This window comes from Anas platyrhynchos, chromosome 12 (genome assembly GCF_047663525.1).
Source record: "Anas platyrhynchos isolate ZD024472 breed Pekin duck chromosome 12, IASCAAS_PekinDuck_T2T, whole genome shotgun sequence".
Taxonomy (NCBI): Eukaryota; Metazoa; Chordata; class Aves; order Anseriformes; family Anatidae; genus Anas; species Anas platyrhynchos.
In genome coordinates, this window is record NC_092598.1 from 18,585,222 (window position 1) to 18,609,814 (window position 24,593).

General features: G+C 40.8%; 1 protein-coding gene across 5 annotated transcripts in view; it reads left to right on the forward strand.

Annotated features, from left to right (window-relative positions):
• SIAH1 (siah E3 ubiquitin protein ligase 1) overlaps positions 1 to 24,345 on the forward strand; it is a 73,672-nt gene extending 49,327 nt beyond the window's left edge. For 2 of the 5 annotated variants that reach the window (XM_072043873.1, XM_013103858.5), the window contains exons 2-3: positions 840 to 899; positions 21,962 to 24,345. In XM_072043873.1, the coding sequence (XP_071899974.1) occupies positions 21,964 to 22,812 (849 nt within the window). In that variant the 5' untranslated portion in view covers positions 840 to 899; positions 21,962 to 21,963 and the 3' untranslated portion in view covers positions 22,813 to 24,345. Of the gene's footprint in view, positions 1 to 839; positions 900 to 4,215; positions 4,345 to 5,539; positions 5,792 to 21,961 lie in introns of those variants that run through there. The other 3 variants (XM_013103857.5, XM_027467004.3, XM_038185608.2) reach the window with 3 other exon arrangements.
• Positions 24,346 to 24,593: the final 248 nt, after the last annotated feature.

Here is a 24,593-nt window from a genome sequence, read left to right on the forward strand (position 1 = left end):
TGCAAGACTGATTTGTTCCACCCAGGCATAACCTCCAAAAACCTTGCCAAAGAAAACCCTCAAACACACCTTATCTTGTTCAACTGTACTAAAGACATTTAAATCTCAAAATGAGAGAAAGTTATTATGGAAGTTTCATGTTATTTTAGAATCACTTTTTCATCTTGTAATTGATGTATTGAATTGTTACACAGTTATGAATTTATATATAGTTCTGTGTGCTACATGTCCACAGAAATTTTCCAATGTTAAACAATTTTAAATGCTATATAATTACACATTTCTTTCTTTACTCAGGAGTCAAATGAAGACTGCATATTTACATATATAAGAACTGGGTGATTTGGGAGATTTTAATTGGTTTTAAAGGCTTTTAAATTTAGTTAGGCAGTTGTAATCTAAAACAGGTCAGTGCTGACTGGAATTGTATTTTGCCTAATGACTAGTTATGGACTCTTGCAGAAGAACTTGATGGTTCTAAGTCTCTCTCTGGATTCGTACTGATTCTCAGGAGGACAGTGCTTGTGTTGGCTCTTGTGTTGCTAATAGTGTACTACTACTGTCTTGAAAAATCAGAGCTTGTTGTTCTAAAGCAGAATTTAGATGAATTACTTCACCCATATGGGCAGACAGCCACTTGTTTCCTACTTAAAATAGCAAGATAACAATTGTCTAGAGATATGATGATCACAAATATTTCTGTGGAGCTCCATAACATATCAGAGTTGCTAGAGTTATCATTAGTTGATAGGCTTTTAATATTTATTTTTAAATAAATGTTACATAAAGGGAAGGAAAAAAAACACGTGCAAGCTAATTCTATGTTTTCTGTATGCTAGGATATCTACAAAATGTCAAGCCGCTGGCTGTTACCAGAAAGGATGAGGCTGGGGTAAAAGGCAAGTCTTATATAACTATACAGTGCTTCTGAAGAATTAGTAGATCTGGTATTGTATGAAATCTACAGTTCTGAAAATGCTTCTGTAATATACATATCTGATTTAAAGAGTGTAAAGGCACCTTTTCTTCCACAGAATAACTTTTTAAAAGCATTTAGCATTTTTTTCCAATTTAATAAGATTGTTTTTATGCATCCCTAACTCTGTGTCTATAGCTAACCTAAAAATTATTGTGTCTTCCCTTTATCTTTCTATAAAAACTGCCTTATTCCTCTTCTTTTAATTTTGGGTTTTTATAAATTCTGCAAAAGGACATAAATCGTAAATAAATCAAATTTATGAAGTTAAATGCAGAAAATCTTTCTCTACAAAATAACTGATATCAGTTAAATTAGTCAATTATAATAACTATTAAGTACAGTCTGGTACTTTTTCAGGCTTTGTTTTAAATGTTTGAAGACTTTGTACATAGCTGCTCAGTAATTAACAATAGACTATAACATGTTTTCTATGAATATATCCAATGGAGTCAACTGGTACATCAGGACTGTCTAATCCAACCAGTCTAACATAGCATTAATAAATACTTCATTTTGAATCTATTTAAAATACCAAATTTGGGATTTTTTTTTTAACTTTTTGAAACTTTAGCTTCTGCTTTTTGAAGGCTTTGTTCCCTTTTTCTAGTAGAAACCAAATTTGAGGGAGCAACTTCAATGCCAACAATGTTAAAGAAAGCCTTGCAGGAAGAAAAATGGGCCTTGTGTCATATTAAGTATTTATCAATATAATTATAGGAGTCGACAACGCTATACATATGTGAAGCTTTGCAATTAAGAGTAGGTTATCATACATGTTTCAGAGAATCTGTACTTCCTTACAAATGATGTTTAGTTCAACAGTCTATACATGAAGCTCTTCAATGTAACCCCAAACTGCTTTTTTGTGAAGTTCTTGTCAGTTCAGAATGTTATTTCTGTAGGAAAAAGCATGATTGGATGAAAACAGATATCAACGTTTACCTGAAAAAGTAAGATTTTTATTTATTTTTTAATGAACTGCTCTAAGTAGTTGTGCTATTCTTCCACTTAATTGAGTTTGTTTGCCATCAGAAAGTTCCCAAACAAATGGTTGGGACCTGTAGGTGTTTTGAAGCCTGTGAAATGAAGAATATAGATGAGGGGGGAGGGGAGATAGCAGAGATCAATAACTGGTCTTCCATCTTAATCAGTATTACTGTCTTTAAGAGCCCTACTGAATGTTTGAGACAAACTTTGAAAGTTTGTCATTTTTTGTTTCTGTGATACTGGGCAATTGTGGACTGCAGAAATCCCAACTAATGCATCTAATGTGCTAAGCTGTAAGAAGATTAGTTGTTTAGACAAAAAGGATAAAAATATTTTTATTTTTGTAAATAGCATGTATCACTTTCCATATGAAGGACAGTATTTTTTCTTGTAAAATCATGCTATATTTAGTACTTTTAGGAATGATTATCTTAGCTCTCCTTTTGTAATTTGTGTAGTCACAAATTTGTAAGAAGTATACAATGTTACGTCCAGGTACTTCTCTTACTCAAGTCTCAAAATGATTGTGTTTTGTTGGACCTATGTACTCATTTTTCTTAATGGCTGAATGTTCTAATTTCAATGCAAAAAAAAAAAAAAGTACTAAAAATCAGATATACAAAACTGGGCGAAAATCAATTCTTCAATTACTTTTAGACACTCTAAAGTGCTGTAAGGAGAAAGTTCACTTAAGCATGTGTATTTTTGCTGGCTTCAGTGATATTACATGCAAGCTTACAAAATAGTTTATTTTTGGGTGCTTTGCTTAGGACTTAGGCACTTAGCTACCAGGATCAAGTGTTACTACGAATGCTCAGAAGCAGTGCTTCTGCCCAAGAAACCGGATATAGACACAAAATCTGAGTATCCAGTTCAGCAGCCATTAGCAATCGTATTTCTAAAGCTCAAGAGAATGCTGCCATGTGTTGCTAATACACTGTTATCTAGAGAATAGAGCTGGTAATACCATCTTCAGTCTCGAAATAAAGAATGAGTTTTACATAAACACAGAACTAATAACTTAAATGCCACTTAAAATCTCATGTGTATTAAATAATATACATGAATTTCAAAAATATTAAAGCAACGAAGTGTGAATCAGTTTATCCATTTTAATAAATACAAAATAATATTTTAAGAAATAATATTGTCTAAATTTTAGAGAAAAAACACTTTATTACATCTTAGTATGAAACTTAAGACTTATGGTTGCTTTTGTCCAGTAAGGAAACATGGTAATCCCGTTAGACTACAGGTCTACATGTATATAACTCTATCAAGCAGTGGTATCTTACACTTCCATAGTGACAATAAATTATTTTCTTACTAAACAATGCATACAGAAATTCTCATTAGATTAATAATTATTAAAACTTGATGTTAAAAAGACCAACCTCAATTTGCAATTATAACATTGACTGATACTGCTAATTTAGCAGCATCTCCACAGAGTCAGCCTTTATTACTCAGCATTTAAAAGGGCCTCAGTGGGAGTGCTGTGTCCAGTTCCCAGAACGATAGTCAAAAAAAGAATAAAAGGAACCGTTGCAGGGAAAAAAAGACAAGAATAATCAGAGGCCTTGCAGTGGTGACCTATGGATGGAAGGGAACTGATGTAATTTACTGAAGATTAGAGTCTTCAAAAATAGAGAAGAGGAAAAACTCTTTGTGTTCACTGAAGCATTCTATGAATGGGCTGGAGTTAAAATGGGAGACTCAGGTTATATGTGGGGAGAAACAATGGTAAGGAAGATAAACACTACAGAACAGGCTTTAGAAGGCACATTTTGAAATTTCTACTACAGGAGGGTGTTTTTTTATTTTTTTATTTTTTTTTAATGAGCTGCTGAGACAAACATTTGTCAGGAATAAAGAAGGCACAGTTGATTCTACCTTGCAGCAGGAAGATGGATTATATGACCTTTTAACATGCCTTTCGGACATTTTTTACCCTGATTTCCTACTGTAATGGGGCCCATGAAATCTTGCTATAGGGTCTATTCTATTAAGCCCTCACTGCTGACTTTTGAACCTGTGGGCTAATTTCACCTCAGTTTGAGAGGAACAAGCCTCAACTTTTGCCTTTCTTGAGAAATGTTAAAATATAGTGAATCTAGGCTGAAATACAGGGTCCTCTTGAGAGGAGGGGAATGTGAACTCCTTGGTCTGCCTGCTGCAGAGATGCACAGAGGTGAGCTGGGTGACGGACCAGTGGGTGCATGCGCACAGCTGCATTGGGTGGCTCCCTCTGGGGCAGCTGTTAGTTACGGGCATGAGCGAGCCGGGCACTGAGAAGGGTGCAGACGTGGGGAAGCTGGAGGCGTTTCAGCAGCAAGAACACAGGAGCAAAGTGGGAGGATATTGTGGTGAGGAAAGAGGTAGGATAAAAGTCCCATAGAAACTGGGCTTAATTAGTTTCACTGCTCAAGGAAGTAATTTCTATTCAGTGAAAGGCAAATGTTTAATAATGCTTATAAAACAGCAAGGCATCGATCTGATACAGGACTGTGAGACTTTTTTTTTTTTTTTTTAAAGCAAAATGTTAGTGCATGTTTGCAGGATTAAAGCCTCAACCACAGATATACTTTGTAATAAACCACCCAGACTGCTGGAAATGATAAGCATTCTGGTTCTCCTGTCTAAAAACAGTAATTGCCACTGCTAGGGAAGCTTTTTTTTCCCCTCTTTGTCTATGAGGAACTACCTTTGTTGAAGTTTCCAGTACTGAATAGACTTCTGATGTTTAAAAATACATCAAATGACTGTCCTTATTCTGCACTGAAATCAAAGTTGGAAAAAAAGCCTCTACTATGGATAATGTGTTCCTTTGGGCACGTGTCCTTACTCAACAAAACTAATACTTCATCATGATGTATTTCCTTCACTAAGTCAACCCCATGGGTAGCAGTTGTTGCTATGTGCGTGCCTCCTCGTGAAGGCTTGAGGAGAAGGCTCAGGCAGCACACCGCACAGCTTCGAGATGTGCAGGAAGAAAGCAGGTGCGGATAAGTTTTACTTCTGTAGCTGTTGTTCTTTGGCAATCGGTAGTAGCACGCTTGGGAAGGATCTCAAAGGGGGCTCGATGCACGTTGTGCCGCAGCGCTACAGCGATGCACTGCTGAGAGGCGGCTTTAAAGCTGGTCCTAAAAACCTCCGAGTAAGAGCAGAAGGGGCAGGGCGATGTAGGGACGGTACACAAAAAGCTGTGCTGCCTGGTCCCTAAAAGCTGTGAGCAGGGTACGGAGAACCCGCTGGGTGCCCAATTCAGCCAACCAAGAAAGTGCTTGGTCACTCAGGAGAAAATAAATAAATAAATAAACATTGTTTTGAAAATGCGATAACCGCGGGCTCTCCTCTGGCAGAACAGCCGCCGTAGCCGAGCCCAGGGCCTGGTGCCTGCGCTGACTTGGGCTGCCCCGGATCGCTCCGCGGGCCCGGTGCCTCAGGGGGGCCGCGGCCTTTGTTCCCCCGGCGCCGCCGGCCCCGTGCCGGCAGCGGGGCGAGCCCGGGCCGCGCGGCGCCGCCGGGTGCGCGTGCGCGGGGCGGCGGGGGCGGGGGCAGGGGAAGGGGGGGGAAGAACGGGGACGCCGCCGGGCGCGCGCCTCCGCCCGCCCGCCTCGGGAGCGCGCCTGGCAGCAGCAGGCAGGGAGGCAGCCGAGCTCCGCCGCAGCTGGCGCGCCCCCGTGGCGGTGTCTCGTCGGGCGGCTGGGAGCGCGCCGCGGGCTCGGGCCGGGCACCAGCGTCTGGGCGAGAGCCGCGCAGCCCCGTCGCCATCCGCGGAGCCAGGCCGCCGCAGCGGGGTCCCGCCCAGCCCGGCGCCCGCAGGTGAGCGGCCCGCGGCGGCGGCGGGAGGGCAGGGGAGGCGCGGGGAGGCCCCGCAGGCCCCGCAGGCCGCTGCCCGCGTGAGGCCCCGGCGCGGGGGAGCCTCAGGGCCGAGGCCCCGGCGCGGCCTAAGCGCAGCCCGGGCGGGCGGGCGGCGGGGCCCTGCCGCTGCTGCTGCTGCTGCTGCCGCCCGGCCGGGCCTGCGGGGACGGGGAGGGAGGGACGGAGGGAGCGAGGCCATTGTGCGGCGGGCGGAGGCCGGGCCCGGGCCTGCGCGCCCGGGGCTGCCCCTTTGTGGGCCCGGCCCGGCCCGGCCGCGCTTTGTGCGAGCGGAGCGGCGCGGCCAAGGTCAGCGGGGGCCGGGGGGCGGCCCGGGGCCTGCGCGCCCGGCCCAGGCGCTGCGGGAAGCGGCCGCGGGAGGAACCGGGCCCGGCCGCGCCGCCAAGGCTCCAGCCCGGCGGGGCCGTGCCGCCCGCCCAGCTTAACGGCGGGGGGGCCGCGGCTCCGGCTCCTGCGCCCCTCCGGGTTACCCCCGGCTGGGAAACAATAGCGTTTGTTGGCCAGCGCGGCGGGGAGGGGAGCTCAGGGACTGCTCCAGCGCTGCGCTCGCGGCCCTTTCGCCTATTGCCGCCGCACGTTTTGCTCGTGAAGCTGCGCCGTGTTCCTGCGGTGCGCTCCGGCTCTGCTTCAAGCAGTCTCGGTGAACGCTGCCGTCCCTCTGTAACGAGCCGTTTACTTATGCGCTAAATAAATAGATAAAGTGAGTTAATTTGTTTAAGGTGGCAGATGAGTGGATATTAGGAGGCTCGTAGCTAATTGGACTAGGTCATGAAGGACACGGGACGTTCCACATGCAGGAGCGTGGTTTCAGTTGTCTCTTTATCTCCCTCCTAAGCTCTGAGGCGAGCACGGTGCATTCCAGAGGGGGAGGAAAAAGGGAAGGGGCTCTTCTCAGCCCTGAGATCTTCCAGCTGGTCTTCAAGATTTGGGGTACTGGAGTACAGGTGCTCCAACGCTGAGGCTGATATTAGGGTGAAATTCAGACCTCTGGGCTAGGTCTCTGCTGCAGAAAACAACTTCGGGGAGTGTACCTAAAGAAGAAATTGGATCGGATCAGGTTTTATCACTTGTTCTGTGCTGCAACACTGATGTTGAAACTGAGTTCTAGAAACAATAATTACACGAACTGCAGTGGAAACTCACATTTGTAATTGCCTTCAACACTTTTCACAGTAGTGAGAAGTGCAGGAAAGCACAAGGCTTTCGCTAGTATACTTCTAGGAGCCTGTTGTGACCTAAGAATGCTAATACTGATGAGATGATGAGTGTTTTCATCCTGAAAGCATGCACAGAGTACAGTGTCCATTAATTTATCGGTTGTGTTGGTAGGGTTCTAATACTGTAGTGTTGGACTGTACTAGAGGAGTTAGCTCAGAAATCCAGTGGCTCCAGCTAACTAGGTGTGAACTAAGGAAAGTAAATATTTTAGATAGCTGAAGTGCTTTCTGTACTGAAGCACGAGCATTATTGCTGTTGTCTGCTTAGTGCAAACTGAGAAAGTATTACTAGTCGGATATCAAAGACACCTGCTTGTAATGCACAAGAGAGGGGAGCATAGGTGAGTTTGTATCAGAAGCAACTTGTCCTGGTCTGAACACTCAAAGAAATCGAGTGGGACAGTTTCACGAGCTCTGGTATTCACATCTTGGAAGACTATCCTTACAACTCTTAAGAGAAATGTGGCGTTCTTAATTGTAAATTAAAAGAGCTTTGTTTTATTTTTCTACTTGTAACATTGTTTCTGCACTTCTAACTGTTAGCTTTAGAAGCTGGACTAAGTTGTGCCAAATATGTTATCCTTGGGTGTTTTGCTTTAGTGGTTGTCTCATTTTTGGGAGCTAACCTGAACCAGAAGGATCAAGGTAAATCAACAGTATCTGAAACCCTGGACACACATAAGGAACTCGGTTATGCAGTTGTGGTGCACGTTCCCAGCCTGCGAACAGCTGAGGTAAAAATGGTGTTTCCAGCTGTTGACTGCAGAGTTCCCTGAATCCCTGGTTAAGTGCTCCAGTGGCAGTGAAGTACCCTGTGAGGGCACCAGCAAGCACTAGTCATCTCAGCCATCTGTTAAGGCCCACAGTTCAGGATTTCTTCTCTGAAGTTTGCTGTATTAAACATGAACATTGTATATGCAGGACATCATGTTACTGGCTATTTTTTGTTTTTAAGGAAAGATGGCATTAAGAAAAGTGAAAAATATTTGTGGGGATAAAGAAATAGTAGGAGATATCCCTTTTAGCACTAGCAGAAATACGCTGCAAGTAAAGACATTTTTACCTTTAATAAAATGTTTTGCATTAATAAGAAAACTTAGAGGCAATTTACACTGTTTCAAAGTGCACGTACTGTTAACATCTTAAACAGTGTCAGGACAGAAATGCAATTTGGGTCTGTGTTCTCTGTGTATGATATCACGTGGTGGACTAAAAATGGGGAGAGAGAGAGAGAGAGACAAATACTGGTCACTGTGACTTGGTATTGCAGGTTTACCTGAGTTTTTCCTCTTAGTTCCCAACTGTTTGTAACAGATCTTTCCAAGTCATTGACTTGAGGTTATTTGCTACCGTGCTACAGTGTTCAGACGTGAGCTATGCTCGGTAAAGACAAAACCTGTCATTAATGCTTCCATTAATACTCTCTAGTTTTATGCCACACTTCTTATAGATACACACACACACACGTAATGCACATGTTCTAGGCCAGAGAGCCTGCTGTGTTTCTGTAAAGCCCTGGACAACTATTTTAAGTATATTCCGGTTTGAGTTAATCTATAAAATGGTGATTCTTTATGCTATTACAGGAGTAATGAGAGATTTGGTTACTAATACAGTACTTTAATCTGATAAAGTGCTAGATAATTACAGTTAACCAAATGGTGCGTTTCTGATTTTGACTTGTTTCTCTTTGTAGAAGCATAGTGCTGAGAGCTGAGCACAGAAGCTGAGATGGGCTGTGCTTTCAGTAGGGAAGTAAAATATTTGAGTGGTGACAATTGTATTTGTCTTTTTGCATCAGGAAATGCATTAAAGAAATACTGTATACATATTTCTGCAGGGAAATTGATCTAGAACAGCAAATGCACCTCCTGACAGTTGTTGTCAACCATTTCATTTTTTGTTTGCTTTACCTAGAAACAGTTGTTTGTTTCTTTTCTTATAACAATCGGTGACCTTCCTGAGACACGAAAAGCAGTGTGTTACAGTAGCTTCTGTTGCTTAGAGAAGTACTTATCAGCTCCTTTAACATGAAACAGTAATTCTTTGAACTTTGGTGTCTGTGGTATAAAAATCTATCAATTCATATTTTGATATTCCTTCCTACATTTCTCACGGATAGAGCTAAACAGAGCAAAAATTCATTTAGTCTTTGAAAGACTGAAGTGGCTTTCCAGTGTTTGTATTTTGAGTGCTGTCAAGGAGGAGCATTTACAATGTCATGCTTTTTAAGAGTTATTCTCAAACACATGTTCAGCTGAAATATGTCAAAGGAAAAATATATATGAAGGAAAATTGTATGTTAAGTTTTTCTAATGTGCAGATTGTCAAAAGATTGAAAAGGTTTTGACTAGAGGAGGAGTATTTTAAAGCAACTTGGTGTTAAATTAGAGGAGGGAAAGCCTGAAAATAAATTCATTTATGTAAAAATCGCTGGATGTTTAGCCTAGAAATGTAGGGGTATTTAAAGGCTTATCTTGTTCTTTGACTCTGTATCACAGATCTGTTATGAGAAAAGGTTCTGTGTTTTCTACTTTTTGTAAGGGGTTGATAACTGAAATAATTAGGTTTATAAGTTGGTTTGTAAATCTCAGTACATGTTGCTTTATGCCATGATGTGATGTCGGTAGTGATATGAAGTCAGATAGCTTTATTTCTAAACGACACGATAAGTTGCTGTTGACACATCACTGCTAGAAAAGAAGTAAAGAAGTAGCAGAAGATGTAGTGCTGAGCTAGCTGGCGTGCGCTGAGGGCACGGTTCTGCAGCACCTGAAGAGAGTCTTCGAGCAGGATGCCAGCGATAACGCTACTGTGATAACAGCGGTGTTATCACTGGCAGTGAAGCTGGCATCAACGTGAATGTGAAACGGGCCTGTTTCAGTTCCAGGTTTAGTTGAAAACCAATCAGTCACCTGCGAGAAATGGGTAACTATTACCTGGTTTGCTTCCCAGAACAGCTTGCGGCATGGCAACATAAGAGCCAGTGCTGCTGCAAGAGAAGTCATCCTCTCTCCTAGGAGCACGTGGGGTCGGTCTAAGTGCAGGCTTACAGCCGAGAGTCTTGCCCTCCATTGCTGGCTTGTTTTTGGTGTCTTCTTTGTGCCAGTGTAAGCACTCACATAGTTGTGCAAGACTGATTTTACTGAATGCATTACCTTAAACAGAGAGGAGACCAGTGTGTGAAAGACAGGCAGCACAGCCGTCCCTTTGGGTGGCAGCTTGCTTTTGTTCCTTGCAGAAATGGTGGAATTGCACTCTGACACGCTGCGTGCACGTGTCTGGAGCCATGAAGCCTGTATCTGGTGGAGTGTTCTTTGTACTGTAGATAAACCATTTTCTTTAATTGTTTGTAATGCTATCTGAAGGCTCTTAACAAATATGTAACTGAGCAGTTCTTAAAAGTGCTATTAAGATATTTAATAGCCTTTAAAGTGTGTAACAATGCTACTTTCTCTTTGAAAAAATAGCGTCCATAACTCATTGTATCAGCTTAGCACCCGGACCTTACTCCAGGCCTCTGGTCTATGAAAATGGACCTTTTTGGTGGTGCTGGTAGGTTGTTTTGACCAGACATAGGCCTCGGAATTTGCTAGTCTTAGGATCAGGTATCTTCTTAATTTACCTAGTGTTGTTTTGGAGATCATATTTGCAGCATACTATCATATACATTTGAGTGTTGACACATATTATCCCATTTTAAGGTACATGTGGTAAACTTCTCTTGTTTAATTAAATCTTTTTTTTTTTTTTAATTGATGTGAGTTTTTACAGTTAAAAGCAGTGAAAATGCTCTTCCTAGCTAATCCTTTGATTACTGAATTAATATAACTATGATCTCTATGTATTGAGTTTGAAAAATATTCACACATATATACGTGTGTATATATATAAAATCATTAGAGTTACGAAGTGAGTTTAATTCACAGGAATTTTCCTCCCATTCTGGAGTGTGAAAGTGTCAATGCAGTTGAGAGTTAGATTTGTGTATGGCTCAGCTCTCCATGGCTGATATCTGTGCGATTATGCAAGTACGCCAAGGATGTAATTTGAAGACTGGTTGCACAGGTGTGACTAGGGGATAATTTGGCTGGCAGATGTTGATGGTGTACTGTAAAATTTTAGTTTGGCTTCGTGCTAGGTCAAGTATATCATTAATACCATTAAAAACGATATTTTACAAATAAAAGTATGCATTTCATAACAGAACTTTAGATGGACATTTTTCTAAAACAGCACCTGTGAAGCAGTAATTCTAAGAGCATTTTGATGCATGTCAAAAACAGCTGCTGCCCTGGTTTTATTTTAAATCAGGTGTTCAATTTAAAGAAAAACTGCTGTTCTTTGTGCAATTGTACTTCTTCCATGTGTATACACATGCTCTTATGCCAAATGAGTTGAGCAGGGGGAAAAGATTGTTTCATGAAGGTTGTTCCTTCATATGCAGAGGAGAGTCACCTGTGTAACTTCGTTCTTAACTAATTCCTGAATGCTTGATCTTCTGGGCTGACACATTTTTTATAACACTCTTGTAGAAGAAAAACATTAAAAATTACTGAAGTTTACAGTTACGCTTTAATGAGTCATTGTTAGGATTTGGTGTTCCAGATCAAGCACTGCAACATAGACTTAAGTTTTGCTTTAACTACGTAACAGAAGAGGGGATGGTATTTTGCAGAGAAGGATGTAGTAATGTTTGCATCTAGAAAGTGCTGAGAAAGGGAGCATGAAGTGGCAGAAAGATGTATTTGTGCCTGTCATTTCTGAAGCATTTGTAATATCTTGTGTTTTATTTTCTGATGCAGACTCAAGCCTGACTTCAGAGTGATTATGGCTGGATTTTAATTCTGTATGCCATGAAGCATTTCCCAGGCAATAAGAATACATAAAATAGCCCATTTTGTTTTTTTGTGATTTAGATAAATCTGAAGAGAATTTAATGGGAATATAAGAAAATAAATGTAATTCTCTCGCCTGAGAGCTCCTTTTCTGCTGAATATGAAACATTTGCTTCAAAAGCTGGGTGGTTGGATCTTCATGGGAACGTTGTGAGAATTTTCTGGTAACACAAGGATTCCTCTAAAGAGAGGTTTCTATTACTTGTTCTCCATAGGATGTCAATGTGGAGTTGATGGAAGAAGGCCTTCAGATTAGGTAAAATAAAATTAATGAGAAGGATGTTGCAAAAGTCTTATCTCTAATTTGTCTCTTGATGTAGAAAATACTGGAAGGAATAGAAGCCTCCATATGTGAGCAGGACTTGAACCATTTCTCTGGAAAGTAAGGAGTGATCACAGTTTGGCTATTGTTGACTTTAAAGTTTGAGATGTTAAAATAATTTAAAAATAATTTAACGTAGTGCCACTTAGCATGTAATAATGTTTAGTTACTACTAACCTGAAGTGAATTTGAAAAGGGTCTACAGAGTAAATTTAGTATCCTTACCGTGTTAGTTCATTCCCTTTTGCATTGGTGTCTGAGACTTGCAGCTACTTACAGTGTTTTAAAACCTTGAACAGGCAGGGAAGTGCTTGCCTGTGGTGACTCAGAAACTTGTGACAGAGCAGGAACTAAACGCAGGTTTCCCATGCCGCAGACTGCTCTAGTACCACTAATTCTGCTTTTCAGGTTTCAAGGAATGCTGAATCTTCTTGTGTAACGTGGTGGTCTGTGAAGTCAGCAGTTCATAGCATATGGTTGCTGTGCCTCAGGTTGATAGTGCTGGCTGAAGAGTGCTCATATTCGTGAGATAAAGCCACGTTCTAACTCATGTTTTCATGGGAAGCATGTTCTGCAGGGCTATGGACAGCAGCGCTGGTGCTCTGGATCCAAATACGACAGTGGTAACTTACCAGTAGTCAAGTTTGAGAATGCAAGTAACATTGCTATAATTAATTTTTTATTTTTTTAAAAAAAAAGACTGTTAATGGTGACGGTCGAATCCCTGTGCTACAGTACCACAGAAACAGTTGATTCAAAACTAATGAGCAGGGAAAAAACAAGTCATTGAAAAAGGGAAAACTGAAATCTGGTGTTTGATTCAGTCCTCCTGTATGGATGGACATGTGTTTTTATGGGAAAGAATCAAATCTGTGAATCAGCCTCCAGTGCCACTGCTATGGGATCTGCGGAACTTGGATGTTCTCCTTATGCGTGAGTTCGTGTTTGATGTACCTTGTGGCACAAAGATCTCTGCTCTCAGTTCCCGAAGCCCTCCCATGCATGTTCACCCTCCACAGGCCACGTTTCAATTCTTCAGAGGGCTCCACTGTGTTCCAGGGCACAGCCCTGCATACAGCAATTCAGAACAGATTAAAGATCACAGGAATAGATTATTATCTGAGATGGAAATATGTATGAACCTACGCAATGCACAAAATAGATCTTCACAAAAAATAGTCTATATACATAATTGTGTTCTGACTCCTCCTGCAAAGCGGCTGTCTGCGTTGGGATCGGTCTCTTGTGGGCCATGACTTTTTCTTTCATCAGGTCTGGTTATTCTGATGGTCTGCTCCCTGTTTAGTTATGTAGGAAAGTAACTGAGCATAAAACAGATCTGGAATCTGAACTGGAATAGTTATCTCTGGAAGACTTTGCATGTGAAAGCACCTCAGAGTACAGGTATTTCTTTTTGTTGCGCTTTATTGAATTAAGGTAGGCACTTCCATACCACACCCTCTTCCCCGTGTCTGCCACAGACACAGGAATGGTGATGCAATATTGCATGGCAATTACAGTATACAGCGAAGAATATAGTTTTTGCAAAGTCAGACTGAGGACAGAAACACAGCCCCCAAATTGCCATACTTGGTAGGATTTGTTGTTAATGCTTACAGAGTTGTTGTTTCATGTATTATTGTTTTTTTCTTAACTTGTATACAGAGTCCAGCTATGATATCTCATAAAGCAGAATTAAATGCTTCCTGCTTTAGATGCTTCTGGGTGGCGGCATATGTTACAGCATGAAAAATAACTTGCTTTTTTTTTTCCTGGTGCTGTTAATAACTTGCTTTGTAGCTGGCCACCTTGTATGCCTGCCTGCCTTTTTATTGCAATGTGCTAAGCCTGGAACTTTTAAAAAGGTAACTGTTTACCTGTGCTTGTAGAAATGAGTGTTCAGAGCTACTGCTGGAAGAGGATCCCGATGGAGTGCTATGTGCACAGTAAAATAAAACACAATGTTACTAAAAAAAATAAAACTGTTTTCCCTGATAATTGTTGTTTCTGTAGAGTTGTATGTATTTTCATATGAAGTTTGTCTTTATTTTGTTAGATTCTGTGTTTTCTGCCATGATCTTTATTTTGAAATCAGTACTTCTGCTTTATCTCAGCAGTACTGTGCTCAAGCTCTGGCAGACTGCGGAAAAGCACTTCTAGTGTGGTATCTAGAGGAGGCTAGCATGGGACAGGTTCCAGGTGCAGGCATGCTGGATGTTCAGGTGTCCTCTGTCAAGGAATGCTCTGGCTTCTGCCTGGTGGTATTGATGTGGAGGACACAGAGCTGGTGAGCTGAGAAAAGAGGAGGGTTTTGGTCCCAGAGCCCCGCTTAAGGTACAATGCAAGAATGAGCATCTTTGTACAGTGTTTCTGTATCACCATCCTGATGCCTCTGTGGCAGGTGGGGGTGTTCTGCAGTATCAGCAAGCTAAGTTATTTGCTCCTTTTGGAAAGGGAAAACTGTGATAAACTCTCATGTGAAAATGGTCAACAGCCTTTTAATGCAAGCATTTGCTTTTGATTTGTATTTAAAGAATGGTTCTTTTTCTTCTGTATTTGTAGCTATATGTAATGGAAAAAGTTGTTTCGCTAGCCTAACTTTATTTTATTCCAATAGGCTGCCAAAGATCAATACTTTTTGCTATTGTTGCTTATACCAGTTTGTTTAACATATCACTGTTTTATTTTTCTAGTGGCAGCATTTGATAAATTGCTTTTGGTCTAGCTTGAATTTTCAGAAATGTCCTTTACAGTTCCCTTAGCTTTCTCCTTCCAAGCTCAAAAGGAGGGAGAGATAAATGTCATGTATTGCTTTATAATACTGTGTTGATGGTCTGAATTTACAAAGAAACACATTTTCTTATTTAGTTCTAAGCATTACTATAAGACCTGTGAGAGCTGGGATGTTCTCTGATTATGTAGTACAGTGAGTGGGCCAGACTTAGTTTTTTGGTATTGATCAGACATTTCTAGTTTTTGTTCTAGAATGAAATTTGGAGTTATTTATTCTCTGTGTACTTTGTTTCTGAGCTCGTCTTTCATTGCAAGACTGGAATTACCCCAATAGTTTAGCCTGATATCCCAGGCTAGCAGAATATGGGTTATTCGCTTCTTGAAGTTGATGAAGTTCCTTGCATTTAAAAATGAATGCTAAGTTTTATGTGGTTGTTGTACATCTTCTATAGGATGTTCTTCCTTCCTAATTGTACATTATAAGGTTGTTGGGAAGAAAATCTTTGGCAGCTAGAAATAGGCCACCTTCTGGCTGGATGTTCAACTACTCTCCTATCTATGCCAGAATAGTAATGATGGATATTAACAACACTGGCCAAGGCTCAAGTTTTTGTATTGGATTAGAAACAGGTTGCTATAGTTTAATGGGCGTAATAATATGCTGATTTTGTTTACATAGTGCTGTTTTCATCTGCTACGTAACGTGTGCTGAATTTGGAGACGATCTGGATTGCCCACTAGGAGTGACTCATTGGTGATAGCATTCTGTGCAAGAGGACAGACTCGATAGCATCAGGCATGCGCTGAGGGTTAGGGTCTGGTGGTTCGCTGCAGATGTAGCCACAAAGAGCATGACCGGTCCCATGACTGTAAATCCATGGGGGTTTCCTTTCCTGATGATTGGAAGGAGGTGTCTGTAGAGAGCTGCTTTCTGGAGGCAAGAAATAAATACCTGCAATTTCAGGCAGATGGGGTCACTGCAAGGCAGTGGAAATTACAGTAACCTTGTGTGGCAAGGAGGTGAGCTGGAGAGGTGATACTTTCCAAAATTTACTTGGAAAAGAATTTGGAATCTTAATTTTCATTTCCAAAATGAAATAATCATGAGATCTGCCCTTTTTATTATTTTTAATTTTTGTATTGGCTTAAAATACACTGTTAGATTGGGTTGTTCTGGCTTTTGGTTGTTATGGAGAGCAGCCCTGAGGTGTCTGAAATAACAAATAGAGTATCATTAAGGGCACCAAAGCAAACGGTGTCTGTAAGGGTTGGAAAAATTCTTAATTCATAAATTAAAAACAGTAGATGGAGACTAAATTGGGTTATGTAGTTGATTAATAATTTATGTCATGAACTGTAAATGCTTCTAAAATTTTGAAGCAGGTCAGTACGCACAGAGGCTGTGTGAGCAGCGATGTACTTCTGCGTCTAACAGTGTCAGGTTTCCATAGGGAGCCATACATTTGACATTAACTATGCCAGGCTTTTTGTGATCTAAAGTTTTGCAGAATTTAAAATGGAAAAAAATGGGCCCCAAACAAATACTTTACAAATACAACAAACAACAAATACTTTGAAGTTACTCTCTGAGATACTTGTGCATAATATATTTTGTGCCGTATGTATCTGCTGAGGTGTGGTGGTGGTGAGGGCAATGTGTGGTATTTTCAATAGAGCCTGCCAAAACCTCTTTCCCTTCTGTTTTGCTGTACATTGGGCTAACATGAGTGCAAGAGAGGGGACAGAGGAAAGATAAATTGCTTGGAAAATTATTTTCAGAAATACTAAGCACATGCAGTTGGGGAACCGGCTTGTACATACTGCTGTAGTCCTGGAGTCTTTATCCCCAGCGGATTAAGACTTTTTCATAATTGTGCAGCCATGGAACAAAAATGCAGTGTCCTAAGGACTTTTAATATGAAATTAACCTAGTGCCACTTTAAAAATGGCAAGGAAGTTCCCTACTTAAAAGGGTGCCCCTTTTTAATAGGAACAAAGTGTGCTTTTTAATTACCTTCATTCTTAAGATAATATTCACTTGGGTTTTCTGTATCAGTAACACTTGGAGTTACTTGAGCATGAGATTACGTACTTGGTGTGTATGTGTATACACACACGTGCACCATCCTTTTTGCTAAATAGGCACACATGCTGCTCTTGCGTTCAGTAAACCTTCCTTCTGCCACCAGGGCAATATTGGTGGGTTTTGAATCTTTTTAATTTGTTGCTTGTAATATTTACAGATGTTACAGATATTACATCGTACAAATTTCTCATGATGTTCTCTAACTTTTCTGTATCTACTTTCGTGTTATTATTTAGACTAGTCTAATCATTATTTTCAGCAGTTCATTTAGCCTTTGGGTTTTGACGTTCTTTGGCTGATGTATCCATCTCAGAGAGTAAACTGTCAGTGTTTGCCACAAGTTCGAACGTTGTTATCAAGTGATCTAATTTCCAGTGCTCTGTAATGGGTATTAAAAAAAAAAGTCTAATTTTCAAATATGATTGTACAGTTGAAGAAGTTAAAAGATTTTGTATTATCTTGTTGATGTCTGTAAGGCATTAAGAGTTTATAAATTTTGAATGCGAGTCTCTGGATTCAATTAGTTCTGAATGTGATTGAAGAAAGATTTTATTGCATCACATCTAGAAACTTGTGATAAGGCATTTTTTCTGTCCTTGAACTATTCTTTCAGCATTATACAGTTAGATTTTTTTTTTCTGTCCCAGCCATTAAGATGACTGTATGAAGTTTTGTGGGTTTTGTGGTGTTTTCTTTTTTTCCCAAAACTCATATTCAGTCACCCTCTCGAAAGGAATTTAAAATACTAACCCCAAGTCTTATCTGTTCAAAATGAGTGAAGATATTTCAGAAGTGGCTGGTGTTAACCTGAAGTTGTCGAAGGTGCCCTCTATTTCGGTGAGATGGCAGAGATTTAGTTTCAAGGATGGGTCTGGAGCTAATGCCTTTGAAAGGTGAGAAGCTGAGCTGGTGTCAATCTATTCGCGTACGCTGCCGTTACTGCCATGGCATGTGAGATCCACGCTCTTTATGAACTTTTCTTGAAACTGCTTCCCTCTTGTCTGCACTGCAGCCCAGCTTTTTCCCCAGTCAGATTCTCACCTCTTCCCGTTCACACTGTGGTTCTCCTCGCCCTGCTGGGGCTGCATGGACTCTCCCTGCAGGCCCCGTGCCCCAGGTGATGGTGCATTGCGGGGTGCTGGGGGCTTTGCTCATGGGACAGCCGCAGGAGGGAGAGCCCAGGGCCTGTGTCCAGCACTCCAGGGCGTGATCCTGATGAATTTCTCAAAGGCCATTTCTGTGGCTTTTCTCAACCATGCCTGCTTTGGCTAGAAACTTTGTTGACTCGTAACAGGTGGGGATGTCACGTGTTGCACATACAGCAGTGACTGTTAAACATTGCTGGTATTTAGTTAGTTACTGACGTTTTTGGTAGGTGGCCTCTACTTGCACGTCACAGGGCTGATCCAAGGTTCCACAGCCTTTCTTCAGCAGGATGGGAATTTTGAGCAGGAGGAAAGCGTTATTAAGATGACTTCCTTGACCCAGATGCTGTCGCCTCAGTTTGTGTGCTGCCAGAGCCACTGATCGCAACGCGCCTCGGCTGAAGCTGGTACCCCCACGGTGCTGCCTCGGCCCAGAGCCCTGTGCAGCCGTGCTCTGTGCTCCGGTGCTGTCCCATTGCTCTGCCCTGGGGTTGCCCCAGTGGCAGTTTGGGCACCTGGTGCTGCAGCCACGGGGCTGTGCCTTGCTGGGCTCCATGCGAACTGGGGCTTGGGGTGGGGCCTGGCCCATGGCACAGCAGGGGGGTGCATTTTGGGATGCAGGGGAGTTTCCACGAGAGGTTAGTGCCTGCTGCTTCTGCCAAGGGCATTGCTCTTCCATGATCTAGAACAAGGAATTCTTAAAATACCATTTTTCCCTTTTCACTCTTCCCATTGGCTGAACTTTTTACAAATTTGTACAATATTCGAATAATGTGTGTTGTGGGATCTAGTATTTTTGCAGACGCACACCCGGCACTCTGTAGGTTGTTGGTGCTTCCCAGAGATTTATCTCCACTGTGGAGGAACGGAGTAGTAGTGCATGTAGTTCGGTTTGTTTTGGTTTTACCTATAGAAAGGCTTTTATAACTAAAAATACCTTTAAACTTTATTTCCAGTTTTACTTGGTTTGTAATTATATTTGGGGGGGAATTCAGCAGGGGTGAATAGAGGTTAACTGTGTTACACTGTTAGCACTTCTACTTGTGATAAACTTGTAGCTTTTAAGACAGCTATAAACAATCAACTTCTTTGCCATCATGATGCATTATTCATCTTTTCTGTTAACAGGGGAGATGGAAATGTAGGCTCTGGGCAGGTCTAGGCTTGGTAAATTACAGTTTATAGATTTATCCAGTTTCTTCCTTGCTTGTTAATCTCAATGGTCTGGTTCACAGATTTCCTGCTCATTTCCATTCCCCACTCATTTGGATGGCCCTTGGTTGTGGAAGTTGTGCGTAAAGGCTGGTCTCATACAGAAGTGGTAAAGCACGGCTGTACAATTCTCATCTTCCTCAGTGCTTCTGGAGCTTAGAAAGCTGAAGTGGGAAGTGCCTCTGTGCATAAGGTCTTTTGCAAAGCTTGTAGGTTGCTTAATTTAACTGTTGTATGGGCTCTGGGAGGTGTAATTAGGCAAACCAAAGCTCACCCAGCTAGTCTGACTGCCTAGGGAACTGGTCTGACACCCTGGTTTTCACCAGTGTTATCTGAGGGTTATTGGGGATCCCTGAATCAGGATGTGTGGGTTCAGGTTAGATGAAGCATGCACAAGCTTTTCTGAAATGTGTTTGCAATTTCTGAAAGGAAACGTTTTCAGAATTTTATGTATGAATATGCATGCAATTTCTAAGCTCTTTCCAAGCAAATGTCATGGTAAGAGTTTGTTCTGCTGTGTACAATCATTCTCTGTGTATAATTTGTTCTCGTAGACCACAGAACTGCAGTGTGCCATCGTGAGTCTCCCACCTACGGGTGTTGGGGAAAAATAGCAGCAGTGATCAGTTGTCATAGGGGCTTATCATTTGGATCCCTCTGCTGCAGCAAGCTGGTGCAGTATCGCTTCCCCTGAACGTAGATTTGATTTGTCACAGATAACTTGGACTTTCCATCTCAGTAGAATGCCTTACAGTAGGAAAATAAGGCGAAAGAAACAAGCATTCCTTTCCTATCTCCACACTGTCAGTTAAGGTCCAGCAGCGCAAACCATTGTATGGCTTTAGTTCCAAAGATGAGAACTGGGTATTGTGTGTCCAACGAGCTGGAGTTGAAAGAGACTTGGGAGGGGTGAGATGCTGCTGCTAGTGGGTGTGTGAGACACAGTCAGCAACTGAACACCGAATCTTAGCCACCCATGTTTTACTAGCCTGGATTAGAGAGCTGGTTTTGTAGAAGGGTAAAATTGCCTGCCTATGGTTGGTTACTTTGTGAATGTCAAGGGATAAGTTATTTTGCCTGTTGGGATCTCTTTGTTCACTTGATGCCCTGAATAACGTGTGTCTTGCAAAAGCACGCACAGTATGCTGCGTTGAGGTATCTGGTCCAAGTATGAGTAAGTTTGTTTGTGGTTGAAATGATTCTAAATATGGGAAGCTTGCCTATTGCCTAATATTCCCATGTCAAATACAAAGGAGATTAAAGATGAGGTTTATTTTGAGAGCTTTATACATACATGACGGGTACAGAGCTGGTGTACTTGCAGAGAAACACTTCAGTTGGTTGAGAATAATGTCACTGTGTAATGAAATCCAATTTTGGATAGCATTTTACTTAACCTAAGGTTCATTTTTCAAAATTGAAGGATTATTTTTCCTGGGTCTACTAGTGATTCCTTTTGCACAACTAGGAGGAGAGTTGAGGGGGTGCAGTACAAAGCGAAGCATCCATATGCAGTAAGAAATACGGGACTTTTACCACTGTTGAACCCGTGAGAGAACTGTTTGGTCAGACAGCTGTTAACATCGGTTTGGGGACATCTGAAAAAACTGAACTTTTTAGTTCTGTTCCACTGAATGTAAAACTTTGTAAACAGTGCCTTTTCAAGGTAGTGGGCATACTTGAGTACTTAAATATTAAAACTAATTCTCAAATTTCATCTTGTGAATTTCTTTGTTTGTGATATTCAATTAAATGTTTTGTGTTTCTTTTCTGATATTTTCGCAAATGGCTTAGTTCAGCAAGTGGAAGCAATAGCTCTGCTTAAGCTGTAGGACTTAAAAATAAGAAAATGAGTCAATATCCTATCCTGGGAAAAAGCAGTGTAGTGATCTTATTTGTGTTTTTCCTTGTTACTTTTTTTTTTTTTTTTTAATGCTTATACAGTAAACAGGATTACAGAGGTCCTATCTTGAAGTTTGTGTGTTCATTAAAAATGGCTAGTTTCTCATCTTACTAAATACACAGCAACTTAAAATTCAGCTTGATAATTGTTGTGTAGTGTGCCCATTTGCTACACTAATTGTCAACTAATCTGGATGGAATGTTTTGAAAGTGCAATAGTAAAAACCAAAACACTCCCCCCTCCCCCCTCCCCCCAAAAAAAAAAAACTTTAAGGATTTCACGTACATTAAGCATATCTTTACTCATTTACCCTGCAGCTTCCAATAGGTAAATTCCACTTCAGAGTAATTAGCAGAATTTCGTCCCTTGTTAAATTTGCATGGCATAGATCTGTCTGTCCTGTGGAGCACAGCTGATAATCTACATGTAAAGTACCCACAATTGCCATTACATATTTAGGGTTTGCTTCCATTTCTATCTAGTTTCTTTTGAAACTTCTTTGCAAATCAAGAAATAGTGTGTGCAGAAGAAAATAAAATGCATTTAGCTGTAATCTCTACTCTATCCTCATTCTTTTTTTTCTCTCTTCTCTTTCAGAAATGAGCCGTCAGACTGCTACAGCACTACCTACAGGTACTTCAAAGTGTACGCCATCACAGAGGGTGCCTGCACTGACTGGCACTACAGCTTCCAATAATGACTTGGCTAGTCTCTTTGAATGTCCTGTTTGTTTTGACTATGTGCTGCCACCAATTCTTCAGTGTCAGAGTGGCCATCTTGTTTGTAGCAACTGTCGCCCCAAACTTACGTGCTGTCCAACTTGCCGAGGCCCGCTGGGCTCCATTCGTAACCTGGCTATGGAGAAAGTTGCCAATTCTGTACTATTCCCGTGTAAATATGCCTCTTCCGGATGTGAGATAACTTTGCCACACACAGAAAAAGCAGACCATGAGGAGCTGTGTGAGTTTAGGCCTTATTCCTGTCCATGTCCTGGTGCTTCATGTAAATGGCAAGGTTCTCTGGATGCTGTAATGCCACATCTGATGCATCAACATAAGTCAATTACCACACTTCAGGGAGAAGATATAGTGTTCCTTGCTACAGACATTAATCTTCCTGGTGCTGTTGACTGGGTTATGATGCAGTCTTGTTTTGGCTTTCATTTCATGTTAGTATTGGAGAAACAGGAAAAATATGATGGTCACCAGCAGTTCTTTGCGATTGTACAGCTGATAGGAACACGCAAGCAAGCAGAAAACTTTGCTTATCGACTTGAGTTAAACGGTCATAGGCGGCGATTGACTTGGGAAGCAACTCCTCGATCTATCCATGAGGGAATTGCAACAGCCATTATGAATAGTGACTGTCTAGTCTTTGACACCAGCATTGCACAGCTCTTTGCAGAAAATGGCAATTTAGGCATCAATGTAACTATATCAATGTGTTGAAATGGCAATCAAACCTCTTCAGGCCAGTGTTGAAAACCGTTGCATTTAACTTAGCAGAAACTAGGGTAACCATCGTTGACTGTCAGACAAATTATTTGGTAGATGGAGGATAGACATATGAAGGTAAATAAAAGGAAAGGCTGTTAAATTACAGGAAGCAGTTGCATGTAGTAACACTAATATATTTAAAATAAGTCAACAGTAAACCACTGAAAATATATATACACCCAAAATGGGCATCTTTTGTATTCAGAATTGATTCTACAGGAAATGTTGTAAAATAATTCTAAAAACTTGTTTGTAGATTGATTGTACTGTTGAAAAGGATACTGTTTCGTGTTTTTGTTCGTGTTCTTTTCCTCCCCCTTTGACTGACAAGCCATGTTGAGCGGTTTGGTCTCTGGCCGCTGCATCCCGCTCCCCTCCTCCCTCCCTCCCTCCTTTGTAAGTCACTACATAGTATTGCTGCTGTTTGTGTATATTTTTTGTGTATTTGCTAATTTTTATTAACTTCTAGTTTTTCATTAAATAAATATGACTTTCTTTTCTGTAATTCAGGTTTTTCTCTTTTTTTGTATCTTTTTAAAATTAACTACAGGTGTCATCTTTTGATATGCATAATTGCTATGGTAAAATTAATATTTCTGTATGTTTGGTAAATTTTGTCTCTTTCCAGTAGTCAATTCATTGGTGATGCTGTTCTTAACTGAGCTATTTTGTGAATGTATTGAACTTGAAAGGAGTAATTATGTTCAAAGATGTATCAGGAAAGAAAGCTCCTTTAAAAACAGGTCTAGATGTTGTTGTACTTTGAGTTATGGTCTAACATAAATGAATTACCAAGATTTTTCCAAACTAAAAAAAAAATCACGTTTCAAATTTAGAGATGCTTATAAACTCAATTGCATCCTTGTATTTGTTGGTTTTCCAGTACAAAGAAGGTATTGTCTTGCACAGTATTTGTAACTATAAAACAGACCATTTGTTAAAAAAAAAAAAAAGAAAAAAAACAAAACAAAACAAAAAAAAGGGCAGTCAGAACGAGATGTTTGCAGTCTTTTTATATTTCTCATTAAAAGAATACCTGGCAAATTAAAATTCAATTTTTTGCTTTTTGCTTTAGCTCAAAGTTTGACACATGACTACTACTCTTGCTCAATTTCTTGTCCTCATGTCTCTTGGTTGTTACTAAAGTAATTTCTTGAACTGATTTTTGTATATTGTTTTAGTGATGATACACAGTCAGATACAAGTAATCTCTCACAGGTATGATTCACCAGCCATAAAAGCTTTTGTAGGATACTGGGCTTTATGCAGACTGCCTATATGTGAAAAAAATAACCATGAATGTATAATGGTATTTGTGTTACAAAACAGAGAGACAGAAAAAAAGAATAAGGTGAAAAGCTGTTTCATCTTAAGCTATTTAAAGGAAATCTTTGTCAAACCTAGTAGTAATGGGCATCTGTTCAGAGAGGTAGTCTGGCTATGAATTACTTTTGTAACACATTAAAATACAGTTTATTTACTGTGCACTGTCTTTAACTTTCTTATCAGAAATTGCTTTGTTAAGTCAAGTGTTGTTCATATTATTTTGGTGCGTAAGGTAAGTAGTTGTACAGGTAAGGAGCATAAAACCCCTCAGGTTGGATACATACACTACTACAGCCACAATTAGTTTTGTGTAATGAAAGAAAAAAAATTACTTCTTATAATTTGTTTCTTAGGCTGTTAAAATTTTGCACAGATTTCAGTTAAAAGATGTACTGTGACAGTAGATG